This window comes from Urtica dioica, chromosome 7 (genome assembly GCF_054948205.1).
Source record: "Urtica dioica subsp. dioica isolate 48M chromosome 7, U.dioica_male_clone48M_v1_H2, whole genome shotgun sequence".
Taxonomy (NCBI): Eukaryota; Viridiplantae; Streptophyta; class Magnoliopsida; order Rosales; family Urticaceae; genus Urtica; species Urtica dioica.
In genome coordinates, this window is record NC_142762.1 from 39,829,330 (window position 1) to 39,856,483 (window position 27,154).

The 27,154-nt window shown below is 37.4% G+C and overlaps 5 protein-coding genes across 6 annotated transcripts; 2 read left to right on the plus strand and 3 right to left on the minus strand.

Annotated features, from left to right (window-relative positions):
• The first annotated feature begins 9,917 nt into the window (after nucleotides 1-9,917).
• On the plus strand, nucleotides 9,918-11,861 carry LOC149391505 (uncharacterized). The gene is made up of 5 exons (XM_089621122.1): nucleotides 9,918-10,123; nucleotides 10,629-10,949; nucleotides 11,224-11,306; nucleotides 11,406-11,487; nucleotides 11,576-11,861. The coding sequence occupies exons 1-5, from the start codon at nucleotides 10,082-10,084 to the stop codon at nucleotides 11,627-11,629; spliced, it is 582 nt and encodes a 193-aa protein (XP_089477248.1). The 5' UTR covers nucleotides 9,918-10,081; the 3' UTR covers nucleotides 11,630-11,861.
• A 2,173-nt stretch (nucleotides 11,862-14,034) lies between these two features.
• Nucleotides 14,035-15,646, minus strand: LOC149391506 (uncharacterized). Its single transcript, XM_089618648.1, has 5 exons — nucleotides 15,456-15,646; nucleotides 14,858-15,067; nucleotides 14,537-14,619; nucleotides 14,347-14,428; nucleotides 14,035-14,282 (listed from the first exon to the last, which is right to left on the minus strand). The coding sequence occupies exons 1-5, from the start codon at nucleotides 15,528-15,530 to the stop codon at nucleotides 14,229-14,231; spliced, it is 504 nt and encodes a 167-aa protein (XP_089474774.1). The 5' UTR covers nucleotides 15,531-15,646; the 3' UTR covers nucleotides 14,035-14,228.
• Nucleotides 15,647-15,948: 302 nt separating this feature from the next.
• On the plus strand, nucleotides 15,949-18,928 carry SRS (Seryl-tRNA synthetase). 2 transcript variants are annotated; one of them, XM_089620879.1, is made up of 10 exons: nucleotides 15,949-16,169; nucleotides 16,264-16,412; nucleotides 16,523-16,616; nucleotides 16,694-16,842; nucleotides 16,919-17,011; nucleotides 17,280-17,459; nucleotides 17,662-17,828; nucleotides 17,975-18,109; nucleotides 18,180-18,273; nucleotides 18,385-18,928. In XM_089620879.1, the coding sequence occupies exons 1-10, from the start codon at nucleotides 15,989-15,991 to the stop codon at nucleotides 18,661-18,663; spliced, it is 1,521 nt and encodes a 506-aa protein (XP_089477005.1). In that variant the 5' UTR covers nucleotides 15,949-15,988; the 3' UTR covers nucleotides 18,664-18,928. The 2 variants fall into 2 exon arrangements, with proteins under 2 accessions (XP_089477005.1, XP_089477006.1); XM_089620880.1 differs by having other exon boundaries at nucleotides 16,150-16,169; nucleotides 16,516-16,616.
• Nucleotides 18,929-19,069: 141 nt separating this feature from the next.
• Nucleotides 19,070-21,824, minus strand: TL29 (ascorbate peroxidase 4). The gene is made up of 11 exons (XM_089620881.1): nucleotides 21,588-21,824; nucleotides 21,394-21,498; nucleotides 21,205-21,289; nucleotides 21,074-21,108; nucleotides 20,918-20,983; nucleotides 20,788-20,828; nucleotides 20,549-20,679; nucleotides 20,368-20,474; nucleotides 19,665-19,802; nucleotides 19,450-19,584; nucleotides 19,070-19,353 (listed from the first exon to the last, which is right to left on the minus strand). The coding sequence occupies exons 1-11, from the start codon at nucleotides 21,681-21,683 to the stop codon at nucleotides 19,243-19,245; spliced, it is 1,050 nt and encodes a 349-aa protein (XP_089477007.1). The 5' UTR covers nucleotides 21,684-21,824; the 3' UTR covers nucleotides 19,070-19,242.
• A 327-nt stretch (nucleotides 21,825-22,151) lies between these two features.
• LOC149391509 (O-fucosyltransferase family protein) lies at nucleotides 22,152-26,520 on the minus strand. The gene is made up of 12 exons (XM_089620878.1): nucleotides 26,097-26,520; nucleotides 25,693-25,767; nucleotides 25,329-25,431; nucleotides 25,179-25,249; nucleotides 24,526-24,614; nucleotides 24,253-24,433; nucleotides 24,016-24,144; nucleotides 23,787-23,920; nucleotides 23,462-23,675; nucleotides 23,035-23,219; nucleotides 22,831-22,926; nucleotides 22,152-22,707 (listed from the first exon to the last, which is right to left on the minus strand). Exons 1-12 carry the CDS (start codon nucleotides 26,262-26,264, stop codon nucleotides 22,554-22,556), a joined length of 1,599 nt encoding a protein of 532 aa, XP_089477004.1. The 5' UTR covers nucleotides 26,265-26,520; the 3' UTR covers nucleotides 22,152-22,553.
• Between the last annotated feature and the right edge of the window lie 634 nt (nucleotides 26,521-27,154).

Sequence of the window (27,154 nt, forward strand, 5' to 3'; positions counted from 1 at the left end):
GCCGTTCTAGGTCAAAGGAGGGACGGCAAGCCCTTTGTAGTGTACTATGCAAGCAAGACACTCAATAGTGCCCAAATGAACTACACTACCACTGAAAAAGAATTGCTTGCTGTGGTGTTCGCACTTGAAAAGTTCCGTGCTTACTTGATTGGTTCACCCATCACGATTTTCACAGATCATGCAGCCCTTAAGTACCTTCTTTCCAAAAAGGATGCTAAGGCGCGTCTTATTAGGTGGATCCTTCTGTTGCAGGAATTTGATATAACGATCAAGGACAAGAAAGGAGTTAAGAATGTTGTGGCGGACCATTTGTCTCGGCTTGAGTATAACCACTCCCCCGAGGGTCCAGCCATCAATGACAACTTTCCTGATGAACACCTCTTCTCTGTCACCAAAATGCCATGGTATGCTCATATTGTTAACTATTTGGTGACAAATGAAATCCCATCTGATTGGAGTACACAAGATAAACGCAAGTTTCTGGTTGAAGTTCGGAAGTTCTACTATGATGATCCATATCTCTATAAGTATTGTCCCGACCAGATCATGAGACGATGCATTCCAGATGATGAGGTGTTCAGTGTCTTGAACTTTTGCCATAATGAAGCTTGTGGTGGTCATTTTTCTATGAAGAAGACTGCCGCGAAAATCTTACAGTGTGGCCTTTATTGGCCTACTTTGTTCAAGGACACCGATCGTTATTGTCGTTCATGTGAGAGATGTCAGAAGTTAGGAGCCCTTTCTCGTCGTCACATGATGCCCTTGACCCCAATTCTTGTCATAGAAGTATTTGATTGTTGGGGTATAGACTTCATGGGGCCATTCCCACCATCTTCTGGCTACCTCTACATTTTGCTTGCTGTTGACTACGTCTCAAAATGGGTGGAAGTCGTACCGTGTCGTACCAATGATAACGCACCAGTCATAAAGTTCTTAAAAGAAAATGTGTTATCAAGGTTTGGTACCCCTCGTGCAATCATCAGTGATCAAGGTACTCATTTTTGCAACCGATCTTTCAAGGCATTGATGCAAAAGTATGGGGTAATCCACAAGGTTTCAACGGCCTACCACCCACAGACAAACGGACAAGCTGAACTTGCTAATAGGGAGATCAAACAGATCTTGGAAAAGACGGTCAACCCGGATCGCAAAGATTGGTCTTTACGACTGACTGATGCACTCTGGGCATATCGCACCGCTTACAAGTCCCCCCTCGGGATGTCTCCCTATAGGCTAGTTTATGGAAAGGCTTGTCATCTACCTGTCGAGTTGGAACACAAAGCATATTGGGCCACCAAAGCCCTGAACTTTGATATCGGTGCGGCAAGCATAAACAGAAAGCTCCAATTGGTTGAATTAGAGGAGCTACGAAATGATGCGTACGACAACTCAAGGATTTACAAGGCACGAATGGAAGCGGCTCATGATAAGCAAATATTGAGAAAGAATTTTGAGCCGAATCAGCGAGTTCATCTTTATGACTCTCGTCTGCATCTCCACCCTGGGAAGTTGAGGTCCCGGTGGACTGGCCCATATGTAGTTCAAAGAGTATTTCCCCACGGTGCAGTTGAAATTCAAGATCCAAGTGATGGGAGAACATTCAAAGTCAATGGCCAGCGATTGAAGCACTATATTGAGCGGTTGCCCGAGCCTGAAGAGATCACTCTAATGGCCCCGGTATACCCGTCCGAGTAGTCTTCTTGTACCTCATTGTATCCTTTTGTATTATAATTTTCTTTTCTTTTTATTATTATTTCTCTCTTTTCAGTTATTATTTTGCGCATTCTTAGATATTCACACACATGATGAGCTGTTTCTAGTGTTGGTCGCTGCCCAGGTGTACTCTGATCCTTACTCTTTTCATTTTCTATCTTTTGTGACATTGAGGACACTGTCTGATTTTGGTTGGGGGTGGTTGCTAACTCATTCATGCTTAGAGCTAGTCTTTTGCATTCATGCTTGGATATAGTCTCCGTTTGTGAAAATGTTGATTTTGTCTGAATATGAGATTAATTAGGTTTTTTTGCATCAACTTTTGCTATCTTCATTATTAGGAAATGACTTTCAGAGTTTGTGTGTGTGTTCGTACTAAACACTCGTGGTACCATGGTTTTTGATGCATTTTAGCCGAGATAAACCTTCATGTTTAGGCACAACATTTTCATGAGAGTATGTGAGATGAGAAAACAGCTTGCGAACTTTCATTGATTATTTGAATTGGATTAGTCACTGCTTAGAGCTTCTCTACATGGTTGGTGGTTTGTTTGGATATTTTGTGAGACAATTCTTGATTAGACATGGATACTTGATTCTTAGAGCCAATTTTTCTTCGTTCTTCCTCTCTCTTCCATTCTTCTTTAGTCATTCTCGATGTTCTTTCTCCACCCTCTACTCCGTATAAATCGTCTTCTTTTATTTTATATTTGTTTGTTTCTAAAAAAAAAATAAAAAAAAAAATAAAAAAGAAAAAAAAAAGAGAAAAAAAAAAGAAAAAAAAAGAAAAAAAAGAGCAAAAAAAAAAGAGAAAAAAAAAGAAAAAAAAAAGAAAGAAAAAAAAAAGCAAAAAAAAAAAAAGAAAAAGAAAAAAAAGAAGAAGAAAAAAGTGATGAATTATTCAGTATTTCTTATTCTTCTTTGTAATCTCTCTCTCTCTCTCTCTCTCTCTCTCTCTCTCTCTTATTTTCTTCATAATATCCAATCTTCTCATCTTCTCCATGTCATCTTCTCTTCTTCTTATATTGGCTCTTAGATCACTTGTACATATATCCGTGTTTAGTCTCGAAGAAATCTCAATATTGGATTTGTGGTATGATTGGTGGAAGACTCTTAGCGGTTGATTTTCCTATCTTGTGATCAATTTTAGTTTGCATGTCTGTCCTAAAAATAGCCTCTCCCATATATTGAGTGTCATCTTTCATTTCCGACTTCACAAGAGAGAATCCTAGCCTACACACAAATAAAAAAATCAATACCCGTGAGGATTAGTGAAGTCGAGGCCGACACTTGAGGGTTGTTCAAAGTTGTTTTGTATCAAGCATTGTGGTAAAATGATTGGTTTGAGACGCACACATACACACACTCTGTAGTTATAGCCGAAATAATTTAGATAGCAGATTTTGATGTTTAATAACCTCTTTAGTTGAAATGTTTAGGCAAAGTTGTGAATATTTTCTATGACCTGACTGTTTTTCGCTTGAATTGCTAGAGACTAGCAATAAGCTGGTTGGGGGTTGTGATTCATACACGAAAATATATTAATTATGTGCTTAATTGTTAATATTTATTCATACTATTTAAATATTTTCTTTGGTTCTCATTGATAATAATTTTCATTGGAAAATATTTAACTATTGTGTCTTAGTTCTATAAGTATTTAATTTGATACATTTTATTTCGTAGGACTAATTTATGATGGAGGCCAACAAGAGATTCCCTACTCTCCAATTAAGCGTGTGTGGCACACACCCAATTTTCTCTTTCATGTTCCACTGTAGGGTACAAAGCAATATCAAAATGATGGAGGTTCAAATTTGTGCACGTGATGGTATAGAAGCAAAGGCAAATGGAAAATAAAAGTCAATAAATTCAAATCATTGACGTGTGCAAGAAGATGACTCATGCAAGCAGCATCTCTCCATTCTCTCACTGCCGGGTGTACAGCATTCAACATAAAACCAATTACTTTCTGACATGTGGCAGACTTGAGCAAAGGACAATCAAAAGCCATCTTTTCCTTCCTTCGGCGTGTGGATTCGGAATCAGCTTCAAATATTACCCGATTACTTCTGAAATATTCTTTTTATGCGTATAATATTTACTTGCCATTTTATTTTAGTTTCCTTTTATTTTGCCACCTCTAAAACACTATAAATAAGAGGCTTTGGCTTAGTTTTTGGACACCATATATTTTATTCCGAAAATTAGTTAATTATTATAATTTTATTCTCTCATATTTTCTCTAGAATTTTGTGAGAATGAGTTGTGTTCTTGGCTAAGTTTCCATCAAGGCTAAGGGTGATCTCAATTGTGTAAGTTTACCTAACTGACTATGGTTCCACTTGTTGTGCTTGAATGTTTAATTTATTTATGAATCAAACTCTTTTCTCCTCTCATAAAATTATACTCTTTTATTTTTCATATGAATTTAGTCATGTTTGATTTATGTGATTTTTAGAGAGTATCAATTTCTTATAACACTTATTTCATTGCTTTTCTTTTATTACAATTCTGTCGATTCGATATATTGTAAGTTTAGGGATTGCCTATGAAATTTGTGAAAAGAATATTATTGTGTTAGACTAATTCTTTACTGCGTTATAATCACTTTGATATATCGTCGTTTTGGTTTAGTCAACGAGATTTTATTCACGGTTTTAATTGGAAGAGTTTGTTCTTAAATTAATACATGAGTTTTTTGGTTGATCTTAATGTTGATTTTCCGATTACTTGTTTGGGATGTGAAACTTGTAATTGAGTTATAAGTGTGGAACCGTATCGGTAATTGGTAAACGGAGCAATTGAGTAACCCGACGTCTTGTGTTTTCCTCTCATTGATTTTATAAACCTTTTAATCTCTACAACAATCTTCTTCATTTTTATATTTCATTTACCACTTGACGTTTGGTTTTAGTTTTCATTTTCAGTTTTAGCCTCCTCGTGGATACGACTCCGCTTTCTTTGTGCTACCAACGACCGCTTAGCGATTGCACAATTTGGGCGTGATCATTTCCTCTTTTGTTTGCTTCTCTCTTGACCATATTTGGGCGCCCACATGCTTCCTCTTAGGGGAAATTTGTTTCCTCTTTTTCTTTTGGCAAGTATCATGATACATTTATGCACAAAATATTCTCTCTTCCTATGGGTATAATGGGCGCCTACTTTTCATCTAGAATGAGCTTCTAGAAGCTTCTTCATTTGTTCATGACAACATGAGAAAGGCCCATTAAGAATTTTCAATAAAATTCTTATGAAATGAAATTAATCCACAAGGCCCAATGATCAAGTCATGGCCGAGTGATGCATGTCATCAAATGACCTTGTCAAAAAAATTATTGACATTCATTTCATCATATGTCTCAAAAGACAAAAATACCCTTTTGACAATTTTCGTTCTTGTTTTGACTTAGCTTCAGTTTAACTATTCCTATCGATGTGATTCGTGACAGTGACCTCATGGACCCAAATGAACAAAGCTTGAGCTAAACACTTGGACTCAAAAGTTCACAAACCTTTTCCAAGTTTAGCTTAATGCCAACTGACTCCACTAAAGAGCTGACACTGAAAATCTCTCGGTTCAAATGAATTTATTTTCTACTCAAGAATTCACCTAATTATAATGAGCGGATCCACTGAATATTATCTATGCTACCCTTCATGAATGTCATCAGCTAGTCGAGATTTACTAAATTACCATTTTACCCTTCTAGCTGTTATTTCCTCAACTCCTTTGTCGCTTGTGAATAAGTTAGAAACAATGTATTGACGAGGAGCTAACAAGTCACATTGTTTCATCCAAAAGAGTCAAGACTCAATTTGGACACTGACCAGTTCATTTATTCACACTCCAAGGAACAAAGCATGAGGTGACATACATTGCATTTCAGCAATCTTGTACATGAATTCCATATCTATGAGAACTTCACAAAGTTACTCATGACATTCTCACAACTTAGTACTTCACCAATAGGCCCTGTTCGGAATCACATAGTGAGTCCGAACTCTGACTTTCTCAAATGAGAATACTAAGGTGTGAAATGGCATGTCTCATTTCAGGATTAAGGTAAGCATGATGCAATTCATACATAGTGATTTCGAGACATAAGAGGTTAAATGGTTTGTTCTTATCTTGTCTCTAGAAGTGCACTGGTCAATTCAGTACCTTCGGAAGATACCTAGAAGAACTATAGAGTCTCCAACTCTCAATGCCTCATAACCAGACATCATAGATTCTTCTAACAATCATACTGAGGTCAATAGTCTTTTGACCCTTAGATTGCGAATATATCGTTTTAAACAAACTACGAAGAGTTTGTTCATGCAAATCTACATTTGTCTCTTCGTAAGTTGTTAAGTTTGTTTATGGACTAAAAGACTAAGGTTTTATCATAAAGCTTCAAACAATGAAGATTGAATGAACGTTTCAACTTTATTAATGAATGAATAGGCAAATACAAGCAAGAGTCTTCGTAAGACTATATGACATCAAATGTACATAAAAAGACACTACTACTCTTCTTGTGGGCACCATAGACAACAATCATGTCCCTCACAAACTCGACAAAGTCTTTTATGAACTTCACTAAACTCCATGAGCATGGTTCAGCCGCGCGCCCTTGTTCCACTTGATTGGTAGACCGACAACTTACTCTTTATAAAGTTTAAACCTTTAAGTAGACATTTTAGCCGTTTATGATCATAAAACTCAGTACCCAAACTCAAAATTTGTTTATAACCGTTCAAACCTTGTTTCAAATCATCTATGTCACTTCGCTACAGTCGGTTTGAATTAGAAATTCATCCATGCCATACTTTCTTCTTTTTTATGCTCTTTAAGACCGTAATCATTTATGAAATAGAGGACCGAGTGACTGGAGGATGGGAGAAATAAAAGAGGCTAAAACACCATTCGTTCTTTATCGGAAAACTCTACTCAATCCACGTTTAACCCCGTCTTCTGAGTTAGTTTAATCTACACTCGTTGTCATAAAATCGATTAATGGTGGTTTTCACTGTGGCTTCATTAATTCATGGCCTATTTTCAACTTTCTATGTTTGGTGGTAGTGCAAAATTCATTGTAATAGTTCAATGTCCAATTCAATTGCTTGACATCCGAGAGATGCCAATAATTATGGACTTTCTCGTTTCCCGTCTTTTACCAATTTCATGATGGCATTGTGAACACTGTGAAATAGCTCGAGTTAAGCTCGAGTTGAAAATATTTTCCATCGTGGAGTATCTATTCATGTCATTCATGCGTAAGGAACAACTTTACTACTGAAGGGACATGAAGTTTCCAAAGGCCGTCCCACCATTTTTTTTAGAAATCATTGGATTGTATGGTCCAATTGAGACTTCGTGTTACTTGCCACTCTATATTCAACTTTAATTGAGTATTCTTTGTTTGTTGTGTAGTGCTATGTGAAAAGGTTCTTAGATGCAAATGAATTTCATGGAATTTTAAGTACACATTTATAAGTAACTAAACCACCAAAATTTGAAAATTTACTATATATGGAAAAACTTGAGTTTTAATGTGGCTAGATATCTGGAGAGCCCTTTTATTCACACATACAATCCCCGAAGAAGACTCGCATTCAACTCCTTTATAGAATCTTAAGATTCTCCACCATTGGTACCCCTTGAACAATAGGTTGTTACCGAAATTCAAATTATTTTGGTTTCAGAAGCCTTCTACTCTTGAGTATATTAACCCTCTTTAACAATCCATTCTCCATCTCGCTCATGGTTCAACTATGTCTCTACCACATAACATATCACACAAAATACACAACGCGTAGGAACACTCTTTCTCTTTGAGAATACAAGAGCTCGAGAAATAACTTTCTTTAAGAACATGACTAACCAAAAAATGGGAGCTTTGGATAATCCTCCATGCACTTTTTGCAATGATAGGTTGGTTTAATGATTCAAAAATCCAAAATATTCTAAGTTTTGCCTTCGATTATTTATGACACGTACTTTCTCGTCTCTTTTCTACTTTCCCACCAAAATTTTCTAACAATCGTATGCTACTTCCTCGTCTCTTATGCACAGTCATTTGAGGAAACCTTCGAGTTGTCTCACAAACTCTATCAAGAATGTAGTTAAACATGTCCACTTCTTTTATTTCCTCTGACCATGGGGACATCAAGACAACAATTGCGAAAGACGTGAGTTTGACCCCAAGTTGATCAGGCATCCCTTATACATTCTCTTTCAAGGCCTTCTTTAATAAAAAAATCTCAATCTTATTGGAATTTATTATTTTCCTAAAGGCTCGGGCATAAGTATTGAGGCAATATTTTGCTTTCTCGTAATCCTCCAACTTTGCATTATAAAAATATATGGTTATAGCCTATAATCGACAAGGAAATGTGTGATACATTGACATAGAATTTCAAAATTTTAATACTTTGGAAATGGGCTCGGATACCTTTGGAAAATAGTAAAAGAAACAAGAAAATGGTTTGCGTCCATGGAGGGCTTGACTCGACACTATATGTCCCTTTATAACCCCGTTAAGATTGAAGGAAATGTTCATCTGAGATGACATATTGGATTACAAATTCAACCCACTTGATCAGAAATAACTAGTTCTAAGTAGTTATAGTCCACTATATCCTAAACTTTTGACGTGTCAATGTTCAACGTACCAAAAAAATCGTTGTTGAATTTACCCCTTCGCGCTATTTTGTATGCCCTCGAACCTGATGGAGAAAATATGTGTCTCATACCAAGCGCACGCTGATTCCCTGTAATCATCGAATCCATCGAAATCTTAAGGCGCATCGTGATACCCTTTGATATTGCCTTACAGACCACGTTACATGGACCTAAAGTCTATATTAATCCAGTTGAAGTTCTTGCATTTTGGAATTAGAGAAATCACCGTATCACTGGTAAAAACACCCACATGTTTCTTCTCGCTAAGCATCCGAGGAATATCGTTGTCACTTCTTGACTAGACTCCATAATTTTTGAAAAATAACGGTTCTCAAGTGGATTAGGACTAAAGGTGGACTATTTAACCGATTAAAATTAACCGATCAATTAATTTACAATTAAATCGGTTAAAATAACAGATTGATTAATTTTAGCCTTTCTTTTTTTTTTAATCGAAATTAATCAAGCAGTTAATTTTAACAGGTTACTTCATGGTTAACTGTGACTAACCAACCACTACAAAAAATGTTGAAACCAAATTAGGATCGATTTATAAAAAAAACTACACCGATTAAATCATTAATTATTTTACATGGTTAACGATGAACCATTAATCCCTAAAATAGTTGAAGTTTTTTTTTTTTTTTTTAATTAATTTTCATTCATACATATCATGTACTTGATTACACGATACCTTTAAACTCGGATTAAGAAGAAATATTATAAAGATCAAATAATGAAGACAAAGCTCATTTAAACGTTTAATTGGTTAACCGTTTTGTCCTAATAGTTCGGATTAAGAAGAAATATTATAAAGATCAAATAATGAAGACAAAGCTCATTTAAATGTTTAATTGGTTAACCGTTTTGTCCATCCTAACTATTAGGACGTACAAATATAGTGTAAACTACGAGTCTAAAAAATGTTTATGGCTTAAAGATTGTGGAACATGTAATCAATAATTTTGATCTTAATTGACTATTAGAATAGAAAATAACAACTATCATAGAAACATGTATTTTGTTGTGAAAATTACTTGAACGGCCTCGTTATTAAACATTTTTTGAAATTACCTCGTTTCTCATTCTCATTTTGAGAATGCTTCATCAAAATACCTTATTTTCATAATATATTCCTGTTATTTATAGTTTTATTAGATTTATCTTTTGTCATTTTTACAGTTTCATGTCAATTTTTATTAATTTTTTACTTTTTCATTAAAAATATCAGAAAAATTATCTGAAAATAATATAAAACGAGGCATGTATAGAATGTTTGAAAATTGTAGGTACTCAAAGAATCATCATCTTCAAACGAGTTACCTGTGAAATTTCCCCTATCTTGTTTAAATATATCAGCATTGGCCCATAAGATAAATAAGCCTAATAGATGCCCAACAGGTAAAACCCACTGGCCGCTATTCAGCTAAAACAGCTTAGACGAGCCTTCTTAAAATCAGCAAGCCCAAGTGAGTAAGCTTTCACTAGCAGATTTCCCATTTTACTCTCAGAATAGCTCATCAACATCGCAGTAAAAAAGTGGGAATGTTGCAGATTTACCACAAGCCCTAACACACACGCACAGACACACCTAACGCATCTTGTCAGTCAGTCCAAAAACCAGAACGAACGGCAGATTCTCTCTCTCCTCGCCACCGATTCGAAGCTGAGCTCATCAGATCGGTTCCTCTTTCGCCCATGGCTGAATCGCAAGAGCCCAAGACCCTATCGCTCTCCGAGGTACACCATAATGTTCGCAATCGCCTTCGTTTAATTCTCTGAATTCTAGTTTATCAATAAATTTAGGGTCTCGTAAGACCCATTGTTTGTTCTTCTTCTTCTTACGGTTAAACTGATAGTTGGTGGGTCTATTTCGCACCGACACAAATTTTCAATTAACAAAATTGAACAAAGTTATATTTATTTGAATAGCTTAGAACAATGTTTTTATCGGACACGGAGCTATTTAAGAATGACCAATTTTGTGTTTGAGAAAGTCCTTAACCAGCGAAGCTTATGCCTTCTAAGCCAGTGACCTTCTTAGATTTGCCTTGAAGTACGTCTCTTAATCGTGTTGTGTTTTGAATCAAGAGTTTCACCGACAGTTAAAAAGAAAACAAATTGAAGAAAAACAAAAAAGTATGTTGCCTCAATAGAAGTGGCGAGAATCGATTAGAGTACACAGAAGTGCTTTAAGTACGAGAATTTACATATTTTCTCCATGCTTTTGTCGATTGTGTGGCAGCAATATGAATTGAAGGATAACAAAGACGAAAAGGTCGAAGCGGAAGCGAAACCCGAGGAAGTGAAAGAGGTCGCCGCGGCTGCTGAGCCTGAAGAAGTGAAAGCCGAGGAACAACCTGTGGTCTCAGACATAGCCGAGGAACAGCCCGTGGTGGCCACCGAAAACGCTGTTGAAGTTGAAGGAAGCAGCGAGTCTCAGGCTCCTGAGGCCAGCGAAGAAAGCCCCGAAGCTGATTCTCCCGCGACTAACGAGGAAACCAGCGACGATGTCGAAAACCCACCAGCTGAAGAGGAGGCACCAGAAGAGCCCCGAGAGATTAAGGTTCGTTTCTCATGAGATAAAAAAAATAAATAAAAAAACACACACACACACAAATAACAAACACTCACAGATTTTGTCTGGGAAAACCCCATGAACGGAAGATCGAAGAAATCGCTATACTGGAAAATGGTACAAAAGGTGACGATGTGAATTGGTGTTGGGCCAAAATGAATTCCGGGTCACCAAACTCTACATTTTTTTTTTTTAAATGAATTATATGGAGTTTTCACAGCTGTGTTGTGTGTGTGCTTTTTTTTTTTTTTTTTTTGGTCAGCTCGAGACGGCACCGGTTGATTTCCGTTTCCCGACAACAAACCAAACAAGGCACTGCTTCACACGATACATCGAGTATCATCGGTGAGAAAGAGAGCCATCTTCTTTTTCGGTTTCCATCGTGGGCTTTGGTTTGCATATTTCTTTCTCTCTTCTTCCTTCTGAGTTTTCTATTATTCGCAGGTGCGTAGCAGCAAAGGGTGAAGGTGCACCGGAGTGCGATAAGTTTCAGAAATATTACCGATCGCTTTGCCCTGGTGAATGGGTAAGTGATTTGTATTTATCTGCGGTTATGTTAAGATGATGTATTTATTTTTTCTTTTGTACTCATTTTTATTTATTTTTGTGAGCAGGTTGACAGGTGGAACGAGCAGAGGGAAAACGGAACCTTTCCGGGTCCTCTTTAAGAAGTGACCGTTTTGAAGTTATTTATGGTGTTTTGTCATCTTCTTTTCTGATGAGCTTTGAACTCTCAGAACACTTGTTAGAACTATGAGTTAATAAGAAATTTTGGATTGTTATTTCCCTCTAATAATACACATACATTTCCCTTTTATAAAAAATACACATACATTTATTTGGTCATAAAAACAGTCATTTCTTGACATGAATGAGAGAAAATCTTCTCTTCTGATGCTATTTCTTTTATGAGGTGTGCTTGTTCTATGTTACTTGTTGAGACCCTAAACCCATCCAGGTTTGTCAATTATCCTTCAATAAAGGACTTAAGGTGTTTGGTCTGTGCAAACGCGTTCTCTGAGTGGTCTCAATTTATTTGTTTATTATTATTCTTATTTTTTTTTTGGACGGAAGTGGTCTCAATTTTGTTAAAACCTTGTATATTTTTGGTGAATTTCATTGCTCAGATCTTAACATGCTCTACTTTTAATGAGTTTTCTTTTCGTCTGCAAAAATTTAGCCTCCCTCGACTTTTGGTTAGATTTGCAGAGTTTTTAACAAAATTTTGATAAACAAAATTAAATTGATAATGTACCGAGTGACAAAGATCAAAGATTATAGGTGGCAGAGTAAATAAATCATTAATTGAAAAGAGAATTGAAAAGAAACCAGAAAATTGGTTTGTATTGATAGCTGCACAATTTTATGCAGAACCATAGATCAAGTACTCCCCTTTTCTTTTTCCCTATTCTTTTACACGGAAAACAAAAGCATTCACAACGGGATCTTATGCTGCTTTGGTTCTATACGAATGAGATGGTTCTAAATTTAGTAGTACGCCACGATAATACGGTTAATTATTGGTCAAACAGACACGATAACAAGTAGTGAGTGTGCCAGCCAACGTTTTCGAGCCTCAAGAGTGAAAATCTAAAGTTATATTTTTATTTTTACTACAAGTTATGATATTATATATATACATGGTATAAGTTAGTTATGCAATTTTTCCAATTGAATTTTTAATCAATTATAAATAATTTGGAGAGGTTAAACAAAGTGATGTTATTAAGTCAGTAAGATGATTTGTGACCCTATTCCCAAAATAGATGCGGAATTATCGTAATTGAATAATCAAGGCAAGATAGGTAGTGTTTGGTAGTTAACTCAAAAAGTTTTTGTTTTCTGTTTTCTAATTTTTGTAGTCGTACTGAAAAACTGTTTTGTAGTTGTTTTCAAAAAGCTGTTTGGTACAGTTTTCATTTTTGTTTTTGAGAAAGTGAAAAAACTGAAAAAAGTGTTTGGTATAGTTTTCATTTCTGTTTTTGAAAGAATGAAAAGAAAAGATGAGGAGAAAGAGGAGGGAAGAGAATAAATTTTTTTTCAAAAACACATTTTATTTGTTTTCAGTTTTTTTTACTTTTTTCTAAAATTACTTCAAAATTTTTTGAAATTTTTTTCCAAAAACTTAAACCAATTTTTGTTTTCAATTTTTTCAACTCAAAAACTAAAAAATTGTTTTTGAGAGGAATACCAAACATGGCCATAGTCTTTCATCTTCTTACTCTCCTTTGATTTTGGATAAAAAATATACAAGGTTATCACCAACAAAGAAAATGCGCGAGACAGTGACATTGAGATTTCCAAGGTCTTCTTATTTTTTCCAAAACAGCTTAATCCCAAGGGGTTGGTCTAGTGGTTAGGTCGATTCTCGAGACCTTGTCCATCCTCAGTTCAATTCCCCTTGAACGCAACAATTTTGGCCACTAGAGTCGTCTTCCGGGCGTTAATGCTAGGGTCGCCTGAATTTTAGTTCGGTGTAACTCAGACTCCAAAGTTATAGACAAAATTGTTCCAAAACTTTTCATCCCGCGAAAAAAGGGGTCGGGAGACATTCGGTGAAAAAGAGAAAACAAAACGGGGAAAGCAGGTTGCCTTGGTGGAAGATCAGGCACTCTTTAACGCCTCGCTAAGATTGAAGGATAAACCCAAAGGGACTGGTCTAATAGTAAGGGCGATTCTTGGGACCATGTATGTCTCTGGTTCGATTCCCCCTGAACACAATAATTGAGGTCGTAGTCTCCTGGTCGATAATAAGCTATGATTCTCCAAAATTACGGAATCCATCAAAATGTAAAGGCACAAGGTGATACCCTTCTAGATTTCCTTATAGACCACATTATAAATAAATACTTATGAGCCTAAAATATTTCACCCGTATTTACAATAGTTTTCTTGCTGTTTATATTTTTATTTGACTTGTTAAAAACTACTTAAATGGCTAAAAATAAAGATGTCTTTGGTGAAGGTTTGAAAACTTGGAGTATTGGGCGGGAATTATTTGGGCAAAATTGTCAATTAATTTTTGTTAATAGAATCAGTGGCTAATTAACTATAATTAATCAAACATTAGCTATTATGCAAAATGTTTTTGTATGGCTATATAACTATGGAACCTGTTTCTAATAACTATGTAGTTCTTCTAACAAGTAGTCTGAGAGTTTAGCTCTCATCAGCAAAGAAGTTGACATAATACCACACAAGTAGCTTTAAAAACGATCTCCCCTTCAAAAAAAAAAAAAAAAAAAAGCTTTAAAAAACGACCACTTCTTACAGAGGCCCCGGAAAGTTTCCGTTCTCCCTTTGCTCGTTCCACCTGTCAACCTGCCATACAAATCATCAATTAGCAATATCTTGACATAACCGCAGATAAATACAATTTACTTACCCATTCACCGGGGCAAAGAGACCGGTAATATTTCTGAAACTTATCGCACTCCGGCGCACCTTCGCCCTTTGCTGCTACGCACCTGCGAATAGAAAATAAAAAAGAAAAACTCAGAAGGAAGAAGAGACAAAGAAATATGCAAATCAAAGCCCACGATGGAAGCCGAAAAGACGATGGCTTTCTTTCTCACCGGTGATACTCGATGTAGCGGGTAAAGCAGTGCCTTGTTTGGTTTGTAGTCGGGAAACGGAAATCAACCGGCGCTGTCTCAAGCTGACAAAAAAAAAACAACACAGCTATGAAAACTCCATAACATCATCAGATATTATAAAATAAAGTGTACAGAGTTTGGTGACCAAGCTTTGGCCCAGCACATAATTCTCATCCTCGCGTAAAAGCTATTTCTTCTCTCTTCTGGTCAAGGGTCTTCCGCAGAAATATTTGTGAGTGTTTGTTATTCGTGCGTTTATTTCACTTTTTTCTTTTTCTGTTCATTTGATGAGAAACCAACCTTGATCTCCAGAGGCTCTTCTTGTGCTTCCTCTTCAACGGGTAAGTTTTCGGCGTTATCGCTGGTTTCCTCATTAATGGCTGGAGGATCAGCTTCGCTGCTTTCTTCAACGGCGTTTTCATTGGCGACCACAGGTTGTTCCTCGGCTATCGCCTCCGCTTCAACCCTTCCATCTTTGTTATCCTTCAATGCAATTTGCTGCCAAGCAATCTACAAAGGATCTAGAATACATGTAAAATCTCATAAACTTAATGCACTTAATCGAAGTTCGCAACTTTTATCTCTTTCCTCAATCCCCAATTACTTTGAGGCGTATCCAACAAGGTCAGTAACTTAGAAAGGCATAAACTCCATTGAATTTGCACTTTCTCAAACACAACATGGGGTACTTCTTAACAAGCATCGGTAATATATATATATATATATATATATATATATATATATATATATATATATAAATTTGTATGATTTTGTTGATTAAAAATTTAGGTCGGTGCGAAATAGACCCACCAACAATCAGTTCTTACGACGATACCCTAAATTAACTAAGTTCAGGGAATTAGATGAAGAAGATTATGAACATTCAAAGCTGGTGTACCTCGGAGGGCGATATGGTTTTGAGCTCTTGCGATTCAGCCACGCGAAGAAAGACGACTCGATCTGCTGAGCTCATCACTGAATTGGTAGGCGAGGAGAGAGAGAGAGAGAGAGAGAGAGAGAGAGAACCTGCCGTTTGTTCTGATATTTGCACTGTCTAACAAGATGGGCTCGGTGAATCTCTGCGTTAATGCATTTGATAAATCTTCAACCTTTCCCACTTTTTACCGCGTTATTCTCTGGAAAAATTCCACGAATACATGTTTTTTAAGGATCATTCCAAAAATAGCATCTTCCATGAATATTGATATTTTACACTAAATCGGAAATGAGTTTATTCTAAATAAAAATATTAAAAAAAAAAAACTTAAAAGAAAATTTTAAACATAAAAAAAACTGCAAAAACTCAGGATTTATTATTATTTTTTTTTTATTGAAATATTGATGATTAGATAGGTAAAAAAAAAAAAGAGCATTGTTGTAGACTATATAGTATGATAGTTAGTTGCTCTTCATTACAGGAAGTAGCGCATTATGGTTATACACGCTCTCAATCTCGTCGCTCCAATTTCTTCAAAACCACTTCCAAGAAGAACCTTCTCTCTCAACCGCCATAACCATCCTCGCATTCCGAGCTCTCCGACTCCGTTCTTCGTCAGAGCTCTCTCCACGGCCACATCTCCTCCACTCACCAAGAGAGCCTCCGATGAGAAAGGTCAATTATTCGCTATCGTCTTCTTCTTGCCAAATCGGTGCTTTCTGTTTCTCTGTGAGTTTTAAATTTTTAATCTTTTGATTCGGTAACGCAGTTGTGAAGCCTCAGTGGAAAGCTGCGATAGATTTCAAGTGGATAAGGGATAACAAAGAAGCCGTGGGAGAGAACATCAGAAACAGAAGCTCCAATGCCAATTTGGACCTCGTGCTTGAGCTGTATGACAAAATGCTCAATCTTCAAAAGGTCTAATAATCTTCATTTTTTCACTCTCACCTGCAATGTGATATTAGTATCAGCGTTAGGCTTCAATTTTTCTCTCTCAATTCAAGCTAATTGTCACTCACAGATAGCAGGAAGTGGAGCGGCTTCGCGGGGAAAGGAATGCGGTGGCGAACAAGATGAAAGGGAAGCTCGAGCCGCCGGAGCGTCAGAAGTTGATTGAAGAAGGTATAGTTTGGAATTCTACATTGCAACTTGTTTTTCTGTTTGTCTGATTTTTTATTTTATTAATTGTTCATTTTTAGGGAAGAATCTGAAAGAGGAGCTTCAAACTATGGAAGAAGATCTGCTAAAACTCACCGACGAGCTTCAGCAAGAAGCTCAGTGCATACCGAATATTACTCACCCTGATGTCCCCATCGGCGGGGAAGATTCTTCAAGCATACGAAAAACGGTATTCCCTTTTCACTCTGTCCGATTAATTAGGAGAAAAAAAAATATTTACATATTAGTTATGCTTTGTTTTGTAGGTTAACAGCCCACCCGAGTTTAGCTTCCCTGTCAAGGATCATCTACAACTCGGGAAGGAGTTGGATCTTTTCGATTTTGATGCTGCTGCAGAGGTATCGTGATATATTTTCGGTGAATTACTAGCATGAATTTAATGATTTGTTTATTTACGTTTCAAATGTTTGAATTTCAGTATGATTTCGTGCTTGGTATTCTTGATATATCCCTTGTCTCTGCTGTTTACCTTCCAATGTTTGTTATGTGCTTGAATTTACCGTCAAGTAATTGATTACATTTGTGGCACCTTTCATTTATAGGAGTAAAACAGGTAGATTTTTCTTTTTAAGCTTTTTAAGACATTAAATACCTGCTTTTTTACAGGTCAGTGGCTCGAAATTCTACTATCTCAAGAATGAAGCAGTTATGCTGGAAATGGCCCTAATTAACTGGACATTATCGCAAGTTTTGAAGCATGGATTTACACCTCTAACCACCCCAGAAATCGTTAGGTCTTCCATTGTTGAAAAATGTGGCTTTCAACCCCGAGGAGAGAACACACAGGTGCAATATTTCCTTCTTCTTTATTGCCCTCTGTCTATGAAAATATCTTCTCACCGTATTGCACTTTGTTTATTTATGGGAAATCCAAGCAATTTTTTCTCGCTGGTAGTTAATTTGGCGACAAACATGTAGAGCGCTTAGTTCATGTTAGATTCCAGGTTCTTGATTAAGAAAAATGAAAGTGATGGGTGATCATTAACAGGTTTATAGTATTGAAGGCAGTGATCAGTGCCTTATAGGCACCGCGGAGATCCCAGTCGGTGGAATTCATATGGATTCAATACTTTCTGAATCATCTCTGCCTTTGAAGTACGCGGCGCTCTCTCATTGTTTCCGCACCGAGGCCGGTGCCGCCGGAGCGGCATCGAGGTAAAAATCTCACCTTTCTTCATCAGCCTTTTCTTAATTATTATTCATAAAAGCTACAATAATATTATCAAAGTCAAACCACTACAGTTTAGCGCGTTTCGGATATAAATATATCAAAACATTTATAAACGCCTTTATCTATTCAGGGGTTTGTATCGAGTGCACCAGTTCACCAAGGTGGAAATGTTTATCCTATGCCGTCCAGATGAGAGCGATTTCTATCACGAGGAGCTCATTAAAATCGAAGAAGACTTGTTCGCATCGCTTGGATTACATTACAAGTGAGATCTTTCGACACAAGCTTCAAATCGGCTTAATTTGTTAGCTCACGAATCCTGATTTTCTTCACAGAACCCTGGATATGGCTTCAGGGGATTTAGGTGCCCCTGCCTATCGTAAATACGATATCGAGGCTTGGATGCCTGGCCTTGCCCGGTTCGGCGAGGTACTGAATTATGTGTAAAAAAAAAAAAAAAAAAAAAATTGGTTTCTCAACGATGGTTCAATTATGTAATTTCATGAATTTAAACGACCGATGATTATGAATTTTGTACAGATATCAAGCGCGTCGAATTGTAGAGACTACCAAAGCCGGCGTCTTGGGATCCGATACCGTCCCTCTGAAACATCTGTGGGGCCGCCTAAGAAGGGTAAAAAGAGTAGCCAAGCTCCGCCGCAGTTTGTTCACACTTTGAATGCTACGGCGTGCGCAGTTCCACGTATGATCGTGTGTTTGCTCGAGAATTACCAACAACAGGATGGCTCCGTGATTATCCCCGAGCCTCTGAGGCCTTTTATGGGTGGTATCGAGCTTATCACTTCTAAATCAAGATAAGCCAGCGTGAGAAAGAATATTATAATGTATTTGCGTTTGTCTTTCTCAATATTTATCAACATTACCCAAACATATTTATAGAGTTGTGTAGTAATGTACGCTTGCTGTTCATAGTACAAACTACAAATCATTCATTATCATTCTTTTTCATTATCACTCCCAAGAGCTTTGAGATTAATGTCTCTATGAATCAAACTGCATATGCAATAACCACCGTCTGGTTATAATTGATAGCGATCTCTGCAATTATTAACCATACTCAAGTTGGATTATCTTTCATTTTCTCCCTTATGGTTGATTTTTAGAAGCTTATATCCGAGTTGACAGAAGTTGCAGAGCAAGATTTTCAGCCAATAATTTAAAAAAAAAAAAAAAAAAAAAAAACCTGGAGTGTTCGCATTACTCGCGGAGATAGTAGTTTGACTTTGACTTAAAACCTCTTTAGTTTCAGTAAATGATTTACAATATAAGAGCTAATGTCTGCTTTCTTTCCGTAGCCAGACTAGGCCAAACCATACAAGCCAAAAGGAAAAAACAAGTTGGCAAGAAAGAATCGTCAATTTCGCGTACAACAGACAATTAGAGTTTGAGTTTGCCGAGTTCAATCCTGCGAACGGGGTACGTATATGCTTCATAGTTGATTTTTTGTCCCAGGCTGGTCAACTTGGTGAGAGTAGTAATTAAATCAACCTAAAACACATTGTACATAAAGAAAAGAAAAAATAAAAAACATTACTACTAAACATGTTAAACATACGGCGAAAGGGATTGTAATAACAAACTGACCTCGTAATCCGTCTGAGACACCGTGTCTCGGCTGCGTTGATATTTCACGACCCACGGTTTGACCTCCGGATCCGCGGCCAATAAGGCCTCCGTCGCTAGCTGATCGGGGCCCAAGAATGCAGACATCACAGCGAGCTGGACAGGCAAAACAATTCAGGGGTTGACTTTTTCGACAAGTCAGCTCATTCCCATTGGTTTTAAATAAAATAAACAACCTGGCGCGGTCCAAATCCAACGGCCGTGAACTTGTCTTTCATTTCTTGGACTGTGGCTTTCTCCCAGATGGGAACCCTTCCTTCAGGGTCCGCCTCTTCGGCGTCGGTCCTCCCAAATTGCTGGTCGAACAAGGCCCACTGGTTTTCCCATAAAAATACAAAAAAAAGACATTTTATTCACAGCTCACATATATATATATAGCATTTTAGTTGGCCTCAACAAGAATTGGTACTTGGGAATATCATCAGGAAAATTACAGAAAGTGTAAAACTTGTTAAATTTTTTATTTTTTTTTCAAACTGTAAAACGCATTTCAGATCATTTTCCTAAAAAAAAAAAAAACCGTAAACAATAAAGGAAGTTAAATAATAGAGGCTCAAAACAGTAAACATACATACAAAAATGATTGTTTATAAGTTGAAGACACTATCTTCGTGATAAAAACTTAGACATGTTATTCTTGCGATAAGTTTTAAAAACATACTATCGCACGCAATTTCCACGATATCGTCGCTATCCTCAGTATGAAAGCCCTTAAGCTTTTTGTCCAGGAACTTGATTCATAAACACCGTAATGAAAACAACACTTGAGTTTGTCGCTAGGTGTTTCACCAAATATTATCGTCCGGTTCCTATAGAACCTATCACTGAAATACCCTTCCAGAGAGCTGATGCTAAGCGGTAAAGACGAAGGAAAATTACCTGGCCGCTCGAACCGTACGCACTGTATAGTAAGCCTCCTTTCTCTTCGTTCCCACCGCATTTGCGTATAGCCGAAGCTAGAAAGGTAGATTTCGTTGCACTTTGAGCTGTATATATATAAAAAAGGAAGAGAAGTCACTACTGTGAAGAAAAGAAAACAGTGCAGTGTGTGAATGAAGACCTGCTAATCGAATGAGATCTGCGTAGGAAATAGGTCCTCCCAAAGAGTAAGCGTCGATCTCCTTCTTAAGGTCTTCCAATAGGCTCAAAGCGCCGGAAAGGCCTTTGTTTTCGGGCCTGCTTATCTCTGAGCTTCATTGAAGCAAAATCGATGAAGAAAATTAAGTAAAGACGGGTTCTTTCTTCGTGTATCACATCAAAATAATCATAGCTCCTAAAAAATTCCAGCATAAAATGTACCTGAATCTTATGGACCCATTCGATCCTCCAGATTTGGTAGCCTAAATGCTTAAAAAAAATCAATAATCAGTTTTTCGGATCCCCATCACCAGAATGCATAAAAGAAATTCCAAGGTGTTCTCTTATAAACCTTATCATAGGTGATAGCATCGTTGAGAGCCAAAGTTAGCAGGGACGGGATGATATCTTGATTTGCCTGAACCCATTAGCAATGTCATTTGGTATTTGTGAAGGAAAAATCATACGATATGATACGAGATAGCTAAGCTGGCGCGATTTGGTATACCTTAATCGCTTCATAGAGTGTATTCTTGATTTTTTCTGTGGAAAGAAAACAATGACGACAAACTGGATCGTTTAGCGCTTCAAGCTCGATCCTATAATATTAGACATAAAAAGGTAGAAAATATAAATAACCTTTGAAGTCAGATCGCTGTCTTCGCTGTATCAAATCGGCAGCGCTGGCTGTGCCAACGAACGCCCCCGAGCTTGCCACTAATTCCTAACATCAGAACTGGCACAAATTCGTCACCACATCACTTTTGATCAAAGTTCATAACTAGTTTTGGAAAGCTAAGCTGAACCAGAATCTCCAATGATCTTTACCGTGCCGACAGCTACGCCGATGATCTTTAGGACGTCCCTGCGACGAAACCGACCCTCGCGATCGCTATCTTCCGCTTCTGCCTTGTTGCAGCATCGAATTGAGACCTGGAATGATCGAAGACAAGAGAGATGAATGTGTTGTTTTCGATTAATGAGTTTTGAGATGAATTTGGTATATGAGTGCAGTGACTCACAGTTGAGTGAGTGGCGGATAAAGAAGTGGTGGTCAGAGATTGTACAGAGGCCACTGAGAGCAAGGAAGGGACGGTTGAAAGGAATGAGACCCCCATAATCAGACCAGAGAGAGAGAGAGTCTTCGGATGAGAGAAGGATAAATATGTGGCGATCTGGTTCTTCTATGTAGCTTGTTAAGTTAGTTAATGATAATGGGGAATCCGTTATCCTATCCTCTCTCTCTCTCTCTCTCTCTCTGTCTGACTAGGATCAGGATGTCTGACCCGAATCCCAATACTCGGATACCCGGTAACAAAATAAACAATAAATTTGGGACTTACTTTTAAAAGGAGTATATTGAATTTGTGAGTAAAGCTGAAAATCTTATTAATCGACTAGGCGTCCGTTGAGAAAAAAACGGCTAGTCTCTATGTGCTCAATGCCAGTAAGCTTTAAGAAAATGTTTATCATGCTTTTCTATAAAGCAGTTTTCTTAATGCTCTATATATTGCTTTGGATTCCCTTTTACAAACTACCTAGAAAGACAAAACAAATGTCCACCAAATATAACGATAACGAGGGGATTTTGTTTTCGAAAAATCAACATTTTTTTTATAAATATTATTACATTCTAAGATTACAAATTACATGAAGATGGCTGTCAACTCGAAGACCATCGCAAACCAAAAAATTTGACCGTTGAATGCCTTGCTTGTTGTCGCACCATAAACTATGCCTACTTCGCAAAGCACATGAAACATGCCTTGGTCACAAGAAAAAGGCTCTGTCTTTGGTCTGTGACACGGCCATCTCTGTTTCTGTCTCTGTCTCTCCCTCTCTCTAGTATATAATCATCTTCTTCATCTTTCTTCTGTACTAATAATAATCTCAAAAGCTATACACACTCCGCGTCCCTAGAACTAGAACTAGACAATGCCATGCCATCCCATAAGTGTTAAAAAGGAGAATGAATACTATGGGATATTCTACATTGCCATCGAAGAGTTGTTCGAGCTCGGTGTTTCTTTCCGACACATGCATTCTGGCAAAGGGTTTACGTAAAACGCTTCTTCTGATCGAAACCTATCCATGCCTTTTGTTCCCGAGATCGGTCCTTTTCTCTTCCGTGGAGACCCTTGCCTATTCAATCACCCGTAACACCATTATAAAGAGTTCGAATATACATACATATATATATATATATATATATATATATATATATATATATATATATTCCAAGGCCTTAGGGATCATATCACGTACCGTCTTCGATGGATTTCGCTGATTCGATTCGACAAATTCTTTCCTTCTTTCATCGTTCCTTGCTCGAGCTTGTCGAAGAAGCGGACAAGAGCTTTCCTGGAAAGACAGTGTGATGAGATACAATACAAGAACAAACTCCAAATATACACGTAATTACAAAAAAAAAAAAAAAAAAAAAAAAAAAAAGGTGTCACTGTTTCACACCTGTCGGGAGATATTGTTTTCCTGTGTCCAAGAAAACGGCGATGACCTTCAACAGCTCTAGCCATGTTGCCCGAGTACGAAGGAATAAATACATCACTTTCAACCGAGACTATGTAGTCAAGAGCGGCCATTTGAGATGCATGATTTAGAAATGGTTCAAGCTCCTCAGCCGAAGCCAATTTTTCCTGCAAAGCAATCAAACGACACACTTCTTATGGCGAAAAATCCAAATCTATCCTTGCGTATATCTTTCATGAGACCTTCCCTACCCGGGAGATACTCAAGAAATCTCTTTTAAAGTTTATAGGCCAAGCCATGGTCAAACACTCCTACCTAATTATGAAACGGATTGACCATTCCAATACGAAGTTCACCGTTTGATATTGCAAAGTGAAAAATGAAAAGGACAACCACGCAAGACTTTTACCTTATTCATTAACAAGGGAAAGCGGGACCGCAGATCCACCATGTGAATATCACCTCCATAAATCTCGCCCGCGGCAATGTATATGGGTGTGTTTTGAGGGTATCCGAGAGCTGTGAGAAATATCCCAACTTCTTTCGGTGTTAGAGGACAAAACCCCTTTGATCTCTGCTCCCCCGAATCAATATCCTTAATTTTCCAATACGGAGTGTTCTCTCTATATGACACAAACAAAACAAAAAATAGTACTGTCATATATAATTTATTCCAAGCTCTCGCCATAGTATTGATAGTTCCTTGAACAACGGGTTGTTTGAGCATGATATACCTTATTGTCCTAAGCTCATCCGCTTCATCTGGAGACAAGCCGTGTGTACATCCACTAAAAGCAAGCATGTCCTTCTCGTATCGCAAATGCAGGGCGATATAAGGACCATAAGACCGCATCCGATCCACCAACAGCTAAAATAGTTACAAACAAAAACCAAGCTTCAATATGTACTATGAAAAAATAAATCCTAAACAGGAGGGATAAAAAAAAGTTCAAATTAATTTACTTTTCCCATTGCTTCGATTCGAGGTGCGAAACGGAGAGCTTTGTAGCAGGCACGGCAACGTAGCTTCTGTATATCTAATGGTAGGTTGTTATTTGCCAAGCGAGAATCCGACTTGGCCGCTCGAATAATCTTTTAAAAAAAAAAAAAAAAAAAAAAAAGTATTATATTGTTCAGCCTTTATAAACATGAAACAGTGTTCAAGAAATTCAAAGACTGTAAGTAGATCAAAAGGTATACTTGATAATCTTCCCACATGGTAGCTATTTCATTCTCATAGTAATCTATACCAGACCAGCTTCTGAATTGCTTCACTGCCCTCGTAGAATTGGCAAGTTCCTTGGGAAGTTTTTTTATGACTTTTACATCACTAGCCAGAGCCTCGATGAAGTGGTCCTCGTCAAAAACGTCTGAGAAATTACTGCAGATCAAGTATACAAGAAGAAGCTATAGCAACGACGGCATTTGGAAATTTAGTTTGGATTTCGGAGGAGTAATTAGAAGCACCGCTACCTAGTGTCTTGCCAAAAGGAACGTTTATCCAATTCCGGTATCACAAGTGTAGCGTTTATGATCTGGGCCACGGCTACCATGTCACATATCTGCAATCCAAGAAACATATTAGATACTTACATTTTCGCCCCCTAAACATTAGCCATATGTGACATAGACAGTCGTGAGTAACGAAGAAAAATCAGTGGACTCTCTTTTTCTAATCCTAATAATGCAAACACTAGAGCATGAAACATTTCTTTTTTAGGTCAATGAGATTAGGAAGCTGTAAAATCATCTGATGTCATGACCAAAAATATTTAAAAGGTTTCTTCTACAATAAAATGGTCAAACTTGTAAAACTGCTGTGGCAAAGTCTCGTACTCAAATTAGAATTCTTCCACATGATGCCTTAGTGTAAATAACACCCGAAACTGACCTAATGCATTTGAATAAACAAGGAACAATTCTACGTGCTTCCCATCCATTATCGGAAACAATCTTTCCATATTTTATAGAGAGGTCAGAGTGACACAATTAGAAGGAAAATGTCTCTCTGAAAAAGTCAACAAATCAACTAGTCTGACCGCTGGGTTGTTTAGAGCCAAAGGATATGATGATGACTAACATAGCAATATACTAAAAGATAGAACAAAGCTAATGAAATAACGAACCCCGGCTCGCATCTGATTAAGACCGCCATTCGTGTGCACTAGAAGATAACCTCGTGGCGATTCCAAAGGAGCTGAAACATGACAGTTGAAAAATGAAAATCTCAGCACTATTTGAGTACTTCAAGAACATACCCGGTAAAAATTATTTACCTGTGTAATTAAGACTCGGCTCTGTACATGGCACCAAATCCCGATTCGGCGGAGATTTCCACAGCTTTTCAGAAACCGAAGTCTTGCTCTGAGCGCCTTCCAACTGAAATCGAGTAAAGATGTATAATTACTTCAAACCAGAAAGAGAAATTCACAAAACCCAAATGATACATTTCAGGCCAAATTTTCATAACTTCTTCTTTGTCTGATTTCAGCCCAAAGGATACAAATTCAGACCCATTATCAGTTTTCAAGAATCCAAAACTTGTTTCTTTTTCGTCCTCACAACCAGGGGAAAAAAAAAACCGGAACCGAATCAAACACAAGCTTAACCATAAAGCCAAATAGAATTCACAAACCAAACCTTGCGAGAAGAGCGCAGAGATTTGGAAAGCGGTGGAGCGAGTTCTTGAGTCCAGCTCTGCTCATCGCTCAGCCTCTGCAATTTCAGCTTCACGTATGAGACCACGTAACCAAAACCCATTCGAAAATAGATAAAACGCAGACAAACAAAACAAAAAAGTCTCTAAAACAAGCAACTTTTGACGGTCAAAGCACTGGTTTTATTTTCAACCCTCAAAAAAAAAAAAAAAAAAAAAAAAAAAAAAAAAACCCAATAAAAACTCCATCGCTAATCAATACCTAATAATCATAACACAGACAATGAATCGGAAGACGAGAGAAAGGAAAGAAGAAAAAAAAAAGAGTAAAGATTGAATCTTTGAAGTGTTTTGTTTGAAAAGGCAAGGGAGAGAAGAGAGAGATCACCGTGGGAAGCTTGAAAGGGTCAGAGAACTTGGGAACCTTAGAAGGAGCGAAAATGGGGACGTGGACTGAGAACAGAGCCACTAGTGCAATGCACCCTATGGCGCACGTTAGCGCCTTCCTCATCGTCGCCAAGTCCAACGACGCATTCAACTTCTTCTTCTGTGTCATCTTCTCTATCCTCTCCTTCTCTCTCTAACCATCTATCTTATCATATCACCCATCTCTCTCTCTCTCTGTTCAAGCGGTCGGTCTTGCAGTATTGGCGTGTCTCTGGGTTTTGGCTACTTTGTTTGTTAATGCGATGGTTTGGTTTATGTTAGTTTAATAGAGAGAGAGAGAGAGAGAGAGAGAGAGAGAGAATTTATGGGATTAGTGAGAAGACACGATGTGGTGGTGGTGTTGTTGAAACAAAAATATTATTAGTAAAGTGAGGCAAAAACTAGAGTAATTATGCTAAGATCCTCATCTGGGTCCCATTTAATTATGCATGTCCTGAATTTATTATTTTTTTTTTGGTGATGGATCGGGTTTAAAATTGGTTAATAATTTTTGCAGGGCAAGGCAACAATCAAGGAGAGGCTTTATTTATTTTGTTGAGAGTTGTTGCTTGTAATAGCAATTGATTGTGATTCGTAGAGCCCTGATGAGGATTTAAAGCTACCAACTACCGAGTCCACATCGACAAGGTTTCATTTCTAGATCTCAACTCGCTTGGTCGGTTGAGATTTGTTTTTTTTTTATTTTAGATTTCTCACGAGAAATGTTTTTATTTTTTTGCTAAATGGCTTACTTGTGTTTGTGTGTGACTTGTCAGAACAGAGATTAACTGAGGCTACTATTCGTTATAAACATATCTCTATCTCTCTCACGTTTTTTACTGATTAAGTGTAGACGTATACGTATACGTATACATTCTACTTTGTAGTAGTAATAGTAAATGAAGGGTGATAATAGTGTGAATCTCAAGAGAGTGAAAAAGACTCGCATTTATGGAAGGATTTGCAGCCATGCATGTGCTTCAGATTTCCTTTCTATGGAAAAAAAAAATGTGAAAACCT

Coding starts and splice junctions, on each gene's coding strand:
- LOC149391505 (XM_089621122.1), top strand. CDS start 10,082: ATGGCTGAATCGCAAGAGCCCAAGACCCTATCGCTCTCCGAG. Junction 10,124..10,628: donor AGACCCTATCGCTCTCCGAG/GTACACCATAAT, acceptor ATTGTGTGGCAG/CAATATGAATTGAAGGATAA. Junction 11,307..11,405: donor CGATACATCGAGTATCATCG/GTGAGAAAGAGA, acceptor TATTATTCGCAG/GTGCGTAGCAGCAAAGGGTG.
- LOC149391506 (XM_089618648.1), bottom strand. CDS start 15,530: ATGAGCTCAGCAGATCGAGTCGTCTTTCTTCGCGTGGCTGAATCGCAA. Junction 14,620..14,857: donor AAGAGCCTCTGGAGATCAAG/GTTGGTTTCTCA, acceptor TTTTTTTGTCAG/CTTGAGACAGCGCCGGTTGA. Junction 14,283..14,346: donor CTCTTTGCCCCGGTGAATGG/GTAAGTAAATTG, acceptor TTTGTATGGCAG/GTTGACAGGTGGAACGAGCA.
- SRS (XM_089620879.1), top strand. CDS start 15,989: ATGGTTATACACGCTCTCAATCTCGTCGCTCCAATTTCTTCAAAACCA. Junction 16,413..16,522: donor AAATGCTCAATCTTCAAAAG/GTCTAATAATCT, acceptor CACAGATAGCAG/GAAGTGGAGCGGCTTCGCGG. Junction 18,110..18,179: donor TCGCTTGGATTACATTACAA/GTGAGATCTTTC, acceptor TTTTCTTCACAG/AACCCTGGATATGGCTTCAG.
- TL29 (XM_089620881.1), bottom strand. CDS start 21,683: ATGGGGGTCTCATTCCTTTCAACCGTCCCTTCCTTGCTCTCAGTGGCC. Junction 20,829..20,917: donor ATGCTATCACCTATGATAAG/GTTTATAAGAGA, acceptor TTAAGCATTTAG/GCTACCAAATCTGGAGGATC. Junction 19,585..19,664: donor TTGGATTTGGACCGCGCCAG/GTTGTTTATTTT, acceptor TTGCCTGTCCAG/CTCGCTGTGATGTCTGCATT.
- LOC149391509 (XM_089620878.1), bottom strand. CDS start 26,264: ATGACACAGAAGAAGAAGTTGAATGCGTCGTTGGACTTGGCGACGATG. Junction 23,921..24,015: donor GAATCGAAGCAATGGGAAAA/GTAAATTAATTT, acceptor TAACTATTTTAG/CTGTTGGTGGATCGGATGCG. Junction 22,927..23,034: donor AAAACAATATCTCCCGACAG/GTGTGAAACAGT, acceptor CTGTCTTTCCAG/GAAAGCTCTTGTCCGCTTCT.